We start from the raw sequence: 12,424 nt of genomic DNA on the forward strand, positions 1-12,424 counted from the left end.
TTGGGAAATGAACAATCTTGGAAAGGTAGGTTCCAGAGCATATTTGAACAAGAAATGAAAACAAAGAAATGGTGATTAATTAAATGAAAACTTCTAAATTACTTTCCTCAATAAGAATGGCCTGGCCCTCATCAACATATTTTCCAAGTGCCTAGTTTTACAAATAAAAACTTTTCTCTCTAACAAAATTTTTAAAAATGAAGTGGAATTAATAATAACTATCATATATAATAATATACAGCATTTTAAAATATTATATCATTGTATCCACTCAATAACCCTGAGGTAGGTATTATTATTATCTACCTTCCAGAGAAGGAAACTGAGGCAGAAAGAGTGTCAGAGGTGATATCGGGACCTTAGAGTCACAGCACCTTCCAACAGTAGTTACTAAAGTCTTAGCAACCTCTCCTTTGGTTTTTAGACAGCAACCAAGATAGAGAGAGTTACATCAATTTAGTATATAGTACAACACTCTAACACTACCACCTGACAATGTGGAAGGTAACATTAATGTTTTTAAAAGTTTTTGTTTTAGGAATTTTATTTGTTGTACAGTGTTCATGGTATTGTAGATTTCAAGAGTTACAAAAAGTTAATATTGTCTAGAATCAATGCTTTTTATTGAGATGCTAGCACAAAAGATCATAGAATTCTAGTGAATTACTAGTAAGAAAAACTGTTTTGCATGTTACCAATTTTATTTTGGTGTTGCATTTCATGGTTACTATGTTAGGAAAAGTGCATGTTATGAGAACTAATAATTTGTGTATTATTAGGAACCTCTTGGGAAAGATGACAATTTTTGATGGTCACAGGAATCTAATCCCTTATTTCCCACAGATTCAACTTGTCAATATTTGTGGTTTTTTATTTTTGTATCATTTTCTATGAATGTTACTTCTGCAAAATTTTAAAACTGATTATATGTGAAAATGCATATTTTCAGTTAGGTATAATATATCTCTAGCTGTCAGAGTCAAAAGTTCTAAGAGACCGAAGTTTCCCATCTCTTCTCTAACCCTTCCCAATGCCATAACAATTCCTGGTTCCTTCCAAAATATTTTCATTCACTTCATGCATTCAACAATTGTTTTCACTGGAGAAAATGGAAAGATGTAGGAGAACAGACATTCCTATTTCTCCAGTATTCCCTAGAATCTATTTGGAACTTGGCAGGTCCAAACCCAAACATTAAGGATCTGTGAATTCCAAAGAATCTGGGGTTTGGGGGAACAGGGAACCAAGGACCTGGTTCTTTTCCTCGTTGTGTTTGTTTTTCAATATGACTTCCATTTTGATGGTGTAGGCAAAGATCCAAATAATTCTACATCAAGAAATTCATAATAAATAATGTTTCCTTCAATAGTACCACAGCTCTTATTCAGGTAATTTAAGGTTTATTTTCTTTCTTCCATGATGAAAAATCACAGAGCTGATCTACACAGGTCAAGAGATTGCCTTACCAAGAGATTCTTATATTGATAAAATTCAGGTAAAAATGTCATTTTTAAATGAAAACTCTTCTAAATTACTTTTCCCTACAAGGATGCCCTTGCCAATTATGTAAGGCAAGCAAAGAAAATTAAAGCATCACATTTTGCTAATATTCAACTCCTCTCCACATATTCTATAATACAGCTATGCTAGCTAACTTGCTGTGCCTCACATATACCACTCCTACTAATTCCATGCCTTTGCAATAGCCATGCCCCCGGCCTAGAATGCTCTCCTACCTCCTGGATTTCCTGTCTTTCTTCAAGACTCAGCTCAAGTCTTACCTCCAACAGGAGACATTTCCTAATCTCTCCTGCTGCTGGTGTCCTTTCTCTGATATTACCTTCCATTTACACTGTATAATTCTGGTATGCACATCTTGTATGTACATGCTGTCTCTTCTGATTAAAATGTGTGTTTCTTGAAAGCAGGGACTGTATTTCTTGCTTTCCTTTACATTTCCCACCTTTAGTACATAGTAAGCATTTAACAAATGCTTGCTGGCAGACAACCACTTAAAAATAATAAGCCAATATATCAGTGCCACCAAATTCAGAGTCTGTCCCACTGAATCCTCTACACAAAGTTGTGTCTACATGCCCAAAAGGAGCTAATCAGGTTCGGGGTCTGGGCACTTTAAGTCTAAGAATCATCTCAGCATATACTGATCTGTTTTCCTCAGTTTCCCCATCTGTAAAATGAGGATTAATAATAGCACCATCAAATGAGATGATAATTGTAAAGTGCTTAGCACAGTGCTCTATGAAGCCCTCTATGAATATTAGTTATAAATTATCACTATTATTATTATTTTACTACTTGAGCAAAATCACCAAGGTTGGGAGGAAAATCAAAAAGACATATACCTAAGACATCTCTTGTCTCCAAGTAGGACTTGAACTGATGCCATTTCAAAAAGACTCTAGATATTAAATGCATAAGGCTTACGGGGTCCCTTTTAGACAAAAGCAAGACTAGTTAGAGAATTCCGAAGGCCATTTTGGATGCATGCTCTCTCCCAAACTATACATTTGTAAATCTTTTAGATACTTACAGCAACACTGGAGAAGGCAACGCCCACCATAAATAAAAACAATCTGGGCTGCTTGATTAATATATCACATGGAGATAAAGTCACCCAAATAGTCAGGAGGGAAAACAAGAGGGTAGGAGACACCAAAGGCAGCAAAGCTTCATACAAAGAATCCTTCTTCAGTGTTTTCTTCTGGTATGCCCTACAACACATAAAAGTACAAAAGTTGACTTTAATGATATCTCGCCTCAGTTGGATGGCATTGGGGATAGAGCAGGGCTTAGAGTTAGAGAACTTAGGCTGAGACCTGAATTCTGGACTCTACTATTAATGAGCTCTTGACCCTTGATAAGTCAATTAAACACTTTGAGCTTCATCTAGAAAATAAGGGTTAACCAAATATTCTATTTAATATGGAAGTTTTATGTACATCACATGGATAGACAAATTTAAGTAATTCGGTTATAAAAACCTAGAAAAACATACTATCATAGAACTCAGAGCTAGAAGAGACCATAGAAAATATTGAGTTCCATATCCTAATTTAGGAAACTGTAGCCTAGAGAAATTGATTTGTATAAGGTGTTACTAATTAACTAGCTATGTACTGTCACCTTTTAGATCTAAGATATGTAGCCATTTTGGATTATCTTTCTACGCAGAATAAAATGTTGGTTTATACCTAGTTTCTGCTAGAATGCTTTCCAGTTTTCCAATGGGTTTTTTTTTTAATAGTGGGTTCTACTATAATCTTTGGATGTATCAGATTATTATTCATTGCCTATTGTGTCCCTAATCTGCTTTATCAATCAACATTTTTTATTTCTTAACCAGCCCCAAATTATTGTGAGGATTACTGTTTTGTAGTATAGTTGGAGACCTGTTAATGCTAGGTCTTCTTCCTTCGCATTTTTTTCATTATTTCTCTTGAGATTCTTGACCTTTTGTTACTTCAAATGAATTATGTTATTTTTTCCTAGCTCAATAAAATCCTCTGGTAGTTTGATTGTCATGGCAATGAAGAAATTAATTTAGGTAATATTGTCATTTCATTATATTTGCTCAGCCTACCCAGGAATTAATCATTTTAAGATGAATTATAAAATTTAATATAAGTAAATAAACTTAAATAAATTTACAATTTTCATATAAATTATAAAATAAATTGGTATTATCCAATTATTTGGACCTGTCTTTATTTGGGTAAAGAGTATTTCCTATTATTATTTACTATGTGACTTGGCAAGCAGACCTTCAAATACTTATTTTCCATAATTATTATAATAGAATTTCTCTTTCTATCACTTCCTATTGGATTATATATAGAAGTGATAATGATTTATGGGGTTTTATTCATATACTACAACCCTACTAAAATTAATTAACTTTAGTTATTAACCTTTAGTTGATTCTCTTGGGTTCTCTAAACCATTAATTCATCTGAAAAAATGAGTGATCATTTTGTCTTTTTACCTTTATTCCTTCAATTTATATTTCTTATTGCTATAGCTAGCATTTCTAGCATTACTTTGAATAATAATAAGCGAAAATAGGTATCCTTCCTTTATTCCTGATTTTATTGGAAAATTTATTGCTATTATTATAGATAATGCTTGATCTTGGTTTTAGATAGACTTATCATAGTAAGGAAAGATTCATTTATTTCCTTGCTTTCTAGTGTTTTTAAAAGGAATGAATACTGTTTCTTGTAGAAATCTTTTTTTCTTGTATTCTTTTTTTTTTAATGCTTATACTACTTATTTTTCCATGCTACTCTAGTCTACTCTTGACTTCAGACTTGAGGTTAGGACTAGGCTCCGTGAACTTCTGAAGGGAATGTCACAGCTTGGTTTGTGACATCTTGGGTCCTCTTGTGGCTTTTCTGAGGATGTTGAATGTTGTGCCATCCCAGAACCTCAGAGCCAGCCCCTGCTGAGTGCTTGCAAGCTTTAGTTGCTCCCAGCATAGTTTGATCCAGGTCAAAATCTGAACACAGCCCTCCTTATCTGAGTTCCACAAGCTCCTGTCATGGACTGGGGTCTGGGCAATACACCTGTGGACCTACCTCTGGTGCAGTTCTAGTGGATTGTGAGTTTCTGAAGTGCAGACTGTGTTTTGACTTTCTCTGTATCTCTAGCAAGTAGCACAGTGTGTGACACAGTAGACAATAAATTGTTTATTAGTATTTACTTGTAGCCTGCTGCTAGACTCAGTTACCATCAGCCAGCTGGAAAGCTATAATGGCTCAGAGTGACCAAATTGCAGGTTTTTCTTTGGTCTAAGATCCTTGTCCTGGTTATCCCCCTGCAGGTTTCAGACTTGGCTGAGAGATAAAATTGAGACCCTGCTCTGTGCTTGAGGTCAGAGTCACACAGTCGCTGCTTGCTCCTTACTCGTTAATCAGCCAAAGTCCTAGGACTTCTACTTACTAGAATGTCAACTCTAGACACAGGTGTTCTCCTCTGTTTCCCCTGCATATATGCCTCAGAACTTGGTAGTGAGCTACAGAACTAGGAGTGAGTAACTGTTGTTTCATCCTGTGCAAGGCTGGGTGCCTTTTTGTAGATGTGAAAACTCTTCCTGCAGTGGTCCACATCATGGATGTTCTGGGCACTCTTCTCCTAGCTAGACCCAGTCTCCAGTTTCCATAGATCTGCCCATTTCTGATATACCTCTTTAGGCTGGAAAAATAAAACTATTATGATTTTGTTTTCTTGGAATTACAAACCAAGACTTATTCTTGTGCGTTTTCTAGATCTTTGTAGAGGAGCTTGGGGATTGGGGCTACTATACTTCTTGCTGCTCCTCTTCCAGCTTGGCTCTGCCTCCTTAATTGGACCATCAGAATCAGTTCACACCCACCATAAAAATATGTGTGTTCATGCACATTCGTTTTATTATTTTAAAGTAACAAACTCCCATTGGAACCAAAACAGTATTACTGAGCTTGAGATTAGCTGCCTAATTCATCAGAGTAACTTCTGTACTGCTTCCAAAGATCAAATTCACAAAATTCAAAGGGCTCTACAGGCAATTCCACAGATTTTTTAAAAGCAGGGGCCACATTCCTAAAAACAAGAGTCTAACTTCTGAAGGTATCTATGTTGAAGGGAACAACATTCAGTTTAGATGTCGGTCTTTATTCTTCTCATTTCCTAATTCCTCAGAAAACTAGTGCTTCTTGAGAATAAGAAAGTTCCTCTGCAGTATTATGAAATACACATTTCAGGCATCTAAGATAATTTATATGTGTCTGAATTTTAAACTACTCCACATGTATTGAAATATGGGGACTCAAGAACAAAAAGATAAGAAAAACAACCACACACACAAAAATCAGCTGCTAAATTTGTAACCATATCAAAAAAGGAGAAATGTGTGTTATATTATGAATTGTTAAATAAAATAGTGCTATTAATGCATGATTTTTAGCAGATTCCTATGACAAATATATGTTTTGTTGTTTATCATTTCAGACATGTCTGACTCTTTGTAGCCCCATTTGAGGTTTTCTTGGCAAAGAAACTGGAATGGTTTGCCATCTCCTTCTCCAGCTCATTTTATAGAAAAGGAAACTGAGGCAAACAGGGTTAAGTGACTTGCTCAGGATCATACAGCTAATATGTGCCTGAGGCTAGATTTGAACTCAGGAAGATGAGTATCCTTGACTTTAGGTCTAGTGCTCTATACACAGCACCATGTAGCAGCCCTAAATATATGTGTAGACACACTAAAAAACAAAGAACAAGTTTGATGACTGACATCAAGCTATATCTGAAATATAAAGAGCAAATATGAAAATAAGTGATACTGTATTACAAATATGAATAATATAGAAATAGGATATGACCAATAATACATGTATAACTCAATGGAATCACTTGTTAGCACTGGAAGGGTGGATTGAAGAGGGGAGAGAGTGAACCATTGAAAAATATTCTAAATCAATCAACCAATCAATAAATTTAATTAAAAAATAATAATATAGTATCTTAAGGTTTGCAAAGGGCATCACAAACATTCTCTTAAGAGATCCTTACGAGAGATATTACATATGTTACTCTCCCCCATTTCAGAGATGAAAACTAGGACTCAGAAATTAAATCATTTGTCCCACTGCAGACCTGAATAATCAAAGAGGCAGGACCCTAACCCACGTCTCTCTCAACTCCAAATTTTACAAATTCCCCCCACTTATACCACGTGCCTCTCCTGATGATCCCATGCTCCAACTCCCCAAACAGGATCTCATGTCAAAGAACTGAACATTTTTGACCCCCGGAGAATATTCATGGATAAATGCTACAGTGAATGTCCATATCTACTACACAGAAGGCTAGCATTCCATTCAATAAATATTCACCAAACACACTGAATCTCCACATGTAATGCATTCAATTTGTTTAGGATATTGACTGGGACATGAGCAACTGTTTTTATCCAAGCAGCTACTATCTTTTAACTTGAAAAGCACACTTACGTGTAGATGTTGTACATCGTCTGTGGAAGAGAAAGGAAAATGCTGCAGGCTGGAAAACAGACAGAAGATTTATGAACGGTCATTTATTATTAAGCTCCCATGAGAAAAAGCCTGTATCACAGTGATAATAATGGAAATACTCTGCTCTCTGACCAGGGAATTCAAGGGTGGATTCAATCCCATTTCCACCTCTAGCTTCGTGATGAGTACAAGGAAAGCAGCACTGGAAATGTTGCCAGCTAACATGGTTTGGATGCAATGGTTTTTTTAATTAGTTGTCCCTTTTTCCTTGTGATGAACATACATGTCAAGAGTTGAAATTTCCCCAGAAGCTATACATTGTTGTCGAGATTTTTCATTCACCAAAGAGAAGGATTATTCTGAATGCTTTGTCATTTTTGCTGAATTGTTTTCAGTTGCATCCAACTCTTCATGACTCCCACTCGGGGTTTTCTTGGTGAAGATACCGAATTATTTGTTATTTATTTCTCTAGCTCATCCTATATATAGGAGGAAATTGAGGCCAACAGGATTAAGTGACTTGCCCAGGGTCACATAGCCAGTAAGGGTCTGACACCACAGTGAACTCACAACGAGGAGTCTTCCTGACTTCCAGCCCCCCTCTATCCATTGCCCCAGTTATAATAGTGAGCATTTCTACAAGTGTAAGTTCAGTTGGTCCTTTTAGGTAAGGAACTTGAAGCTAAGATCATGGTTTACCCAGGCTCACACAACTAGTTAAATGCCTAAAGAAGGATTTGAAGTCTTTCCTACTCGAGTCCAGCACTCCAGCCACCTTGCCAGTTAGCTGCCTCTATGAATTGTGGCCAAATTCACGTATAAACACAGAAAGCTGTCCCAGCTGATAGCAGGCAGCCTGTAAAACAGTGGGGAGGATCTAAAAAATTATTCTAAAAATAACTGATATTATGAACTTCATATTAATGGAACACTTTGGGGTGGACCTAGATCTGAGATCTCATTGTTGTGAAATCTTTTACCATCTTGATCCATCATTCTCACTCTGTTATCCTCGTTCATTTTCTTCCACAGATTCTCCATGAGGGATTTTACCCAGTTGGCTGAAGACCTCCTTTGTGGTCTTTGAACATTCCGTGGCTACCTATTACCCTTTCCTCTCAGTACCTGACTGCCTCCTGTGCAGATCATGCATCCTCAATGCTATGCTACCTGCATGCAGGTCAAATACACTGCAACCATCTTGTGCCGCTGACCAAAAGGTCAACCACAATGTTGATAGTTCAGGGATTGTGTGTGGCGTTTCAAGATTCACTGACATGTAGCATCACCCAGAGAACATTTGGATTTATTTAAAAAATAAAAAGATAGACTTTTGTGCCAGGAAGCAGCTTGGAAGCATTAAAAGAAATGCATAATTTCCCAAGTGTAATCGCCCACTCCCTTCCTCTCAGTTAATTCTGGGCCCAACTCACTGTCCATCTGCCTGTGTACTGATGGACTAATTGGAAGGGCTTGACTTCCAAGTGCACATCACAGATTGGACAATGAACGTTTTTCATACATTTGGCTTTTCCTGGATAGACTGTTTGGCTGAACTCTTTTGAGTAATCAGGGATCATATTGTGCAATCACTGTAGTTTTGGGGGTTTGGTGCAATCAGCATAGTATCATCTACCAAAAGGTAGAAGTTTCATTGGTAATGAAAGCATTATTATCCCTAACTCACATAAGTTCAGGGTAATGGAGTAATTACTAAATAGGATCAGCAGTTCAGAAACCGTTCCATTATTCTGTGACCCTGACAGTTTAAAAAACTAGTTAATCAGGCTGATTTTTCAGTAGCAAGAGAAGAAAATGAGAAAGTCTAAATCCAAGGGCAGTTACCTCTTCCACAACATGGGGATTGGGACACGGCACCCCCAATGATCTGGAAAAATCTGCTTAAACATTTTTGGGCTGGTCTTCCCTTTAGACTAGAAAAGCAGTCTGAATACTTTTTCTTTTATGGAGTGTTTATAGCACTTTATTGTAAATTTTGGGGTATGCGTGCATTTCTGAATTTCTAAACTTTTTCTGTGTGTTGTCTATGAGCCTTTGTGTGTCATCTGCAGCTTCCACAAGACTCCCCCAAAATTCCCACTTATTTTCTAATACCGACTAGGATATATCAAAACTGCAAGGGAGAAAGTTTCAGTGTGGAAGGGATATTTGTAAATGACAGAATTCTGGATTCTTTTTTTTTTTTAATTATATTTTATTTGATCATTTCCAAGCATTATTCGTTAAAGACATAGATCATTTTCTTTTCCTCCCCCCCACCCCCCATAGCCGACGCGTAAGTCCACTGGGCATTAGATGTTTTCTTGATTTGAACCCATTGCTTTGTTGATAGTATTTGCATTAGAGTGTTCATTTAGAGTCTATCCTCTGTCATGTCCCCTCAACCTCTGTATTCAGGCAGTTGCTTTTTCTCGGTGTTTCCACTCCCATAGTTTATCCTTTGCTTATGAATGGTGTTTTTTTCTCCTGGATCCCTGCAAGTTGTTCAGGGACATTACACCGCCACAAATGGAAAAGTCCATTACGTTCGATTATACCACAGTGTATTAGTCTCTGTGTACAATGTTCTCCTGGTTCTGCTCCTCTCGCTCTGCATCACTTCCTGGAGGTTGTTCCAGTCTCCATGGAACTTCTCCACTTTATTATTCCTTTTAGCACAATAGTATTCCATCACCAACATATACCACAGTTTGTTCAGCCATTCCCCAATTGATGGGCATCCCCTTGTTTTCCAGTTTTGGGCCACCACAAAGAGCGCAGCTATGAATATTCTTGTACAAGTCTTTGTGTCCATTATCTCTTTGGGGTACAGACCCAGCAGTGCTATGGCTGGGTCAAAGGGTAGATATTCTTTTGTCGCCCTTTGGGCATAGTTCCAAATTGCCCTCCAGAATGGTTGGATCAGTTCACAACTCCACCAGCAATGAATTAGTGTCCCTACTTTGCCACATCCCCTCCAGCATTCATTACTTTCCTTTGCTGTTATGTTAGCCAATCTGCTAGGTGTGAGGTGATACTCAGAGTTGTTTTGATTTGCATCTCTCTGATTATAAGAGATGTAGAACACTTCTTCATGTGCTTGTTAATAGTTTTGATTTCTTTATCTGAGAACTGCCTATCCATTTCCCTTGCCCATTTATCAATTGGAGAATGGCTTGATTTTTTGTACAATTGATTTAGCTCATTATAAATATGAGTAATTAAACCTTTGTCAGAGGTTTCTATGAAGATTTTTTCCCAATTTGTTGTTTCCCTTCTGATTTTAGTTATATTGGTTTTGTTTGTACAAAAGCTTTTTAGTTTGATGTAGTCAAAATTATTTATTTTACATTTTGTGATTCTTTCTATATCTTGCTTGGTTTTAAAGCCTTTCCCCTCCCAAAGGTCTGACATGTATACTATTCTGTGTTTACCCAATTTACTTATGGTTTCCTTCTTTATGTTTAAGTCACTCACCCATTTTGAATTTATCTTGGTGTAGGGTGTGAGGTGTTGATCTATTCCTAGTCTCTCCCACACTGTCTTCCAATTTTCCCAGCAGTTTTTATGGAATAGTGGATTTTTGTCCCAAAAGCTGGGATCTTTGGGTTTATCGTATACTGTCTTGCTGAGGTCGTTTTCCCCCAGTCTATTCCACTGATCTTCCTTTCTGTTTCTTAGCCAGTACCAAATTGTTTTGATGACTGCTGCTTTGTAATATAGTTTGAGGTCTGGGACTGCAAGGCCCCCATCATATGTGTTTTTTTTCATTGTTTCCCTGGATATCCTTGATCTTTTGTTCTTCCAAATGAACTTTGTTATGGTTTTTTCTAAATCAGTGAAGAAGTATTTTGGTAGTTCAATGGGTATGGCACTAATTAGATAAATAAGTTTGGGTAGGATGGTCATTTTTATTATATTGGCTCGTCCTATCCATGAGCAGTTAATGTTTTTCCAATTGTTCAAGTCTAGTTTTAGTTGTGTGGCGAGTGTTTTGTAGTTGTGTTCATATAGTTCCTGTGTTTGTCTTGGGAGGTAGATTCCTAGGTATTTTATTTTGTCTAAGGTGATTTTGAATGGGATTTCTCTTTCTAGTTCTTGCTGCTGAGCTGTGTTGGAGATATATAGAAAAGCTGATGATTTATGTGGGTTTATTTTGTATCCTGCAACTTTGCTAAAGTTGTTGATTATTTCAATTAGCTTTTTGGTTGAATCTCTAGGATTCTTTAAGTAGACCATCATGCCATCCGCAAAGAGTGATAACTTGGTCTCCTCATTGCCTATTCTGATGCCTTCAATTTCTTTATCTTCTCTAATTGCTACTGCTAGTGTTTCTAGTACAATGTCAAATAGTAGAGGTGATAATGGGCATCCTTGTTTCACTCCTGATCTTATTGGGAATGCATCTAGTTTATCCCCATTGCAGATGATATTAGCTGTTGGTTTTAGATATATACTGTTTATTATTTTTAGGAATGACCCTTCTATTCCTATGCTTTCTAGTGTTTTTAATAGGAATGGGTGTTGTATTTTATCAAAGGCTTTTCCTGCATCTATTGAGATAATCATGTGGTTCTTGCTAGTTTGCTTGTTGATGTGGTCAATTATGTGGATGGTTTTCCTAATGTTGAACCAGCCCTGCATCCCTGGTATGAATCCTACTTGATCATGGTGAATGATCCTTCTGATCACTTGCTGGAGTCTTTTTGCTAGTATCCTATTTAAGATTTTTGCATCTATATTCATTAGGGAGATTGGCCTATAGTTTTCTTTCTCTGTTTTTGACCTGCCTGGTTTTGGAATCAGTACCATGTTTGTGTCGTAAAAGGAGTTTGGTAGAACTCCCTCTTTGCTTATTATGTCAAATAGTTTGTATAGTATTGGGGTTAACTGTTCTCTGAATGTTTGATAGAATTCACAGGTGAATCCATCAGGCCCTGGGGATTTTTTCTTAGGAAGTTCTTTGATGGCTTGATGGATTTCAATTTCTGATATGGGATTATTTAAGAATTCTATTTCCTCTTCTGTTAGTCTAGGCAGTTTGTATTTTTGTATATATTCATCCATTTCTCCTAAATTGGTGTATTTATTGCCATATAATTGGGCAAAGTAATTTCTAATGATTGCCTTAATTTCCTCCTCATTGGAGGTGCTGTCCCCCTTTTCATCTTTAATGCTGTGAATTTGCTTTTCTTCCTTCCTTTTTTTAATTAGATTGACTAGTACTTTGTCTATTTTGTTTGTTTTTTCAAAGTACCAGCTTCTTGTCTTATTTATTAAATCAATAGTTCTATCACTTTCGATTTTATTAATTTCTCCCTTAATTTTTAGGATTTCTAGTTTGGTTTTCTGCTGGGGGTTTTTAATTTGATCGCTTTCGAGTTTTTTCAATT

The 12,424-nt window shown here is 36.7% G+C and overlaps 1 protein-coding gene across 1 annotated transcript in view; it reads right to left on the reverse strand.

The window, feature by feature from the left end:
• LOC100618354 (ethanolaminephosphotransferase 1-like) overlaps positions 1-12,424 on the reverse strand; it is a 168,936-nt gene that overhangs the window by 6,881 nt on the left and 149,631 nt on the right. Inside the window, exons 9-10 of the mRNA XM_056821071.1 lie at positions 7,011-7,059; positions 2,552-2,732 (exon numbers count right to left, since the gene is read on the reverse strand). Coding sequence (XP_056677049.1) covers positions 2,552-2,732; positions 7,011-7,059 — 230 coding nt within the window. The remainder of the gene's footprint in view (positions 1-2,551; positions 2,733-7,010; positions 7,060-12,424) is intronic.

The sequence above is a fragment of the Monodelphis domestica genome, chromosome 3 (genome assembly GCF_027887165.1).
Source record: "Monodelphis domestica isolate mMonDom1 chromosome 3, mMonDom1.pri, whole genome shotgun sequence".
NCBI lineage: Eukaryota > Metazoa > Chordata > Mammalia > Didelphimorphia > Didelphidae > Monodelphis > Monodelphis domestica.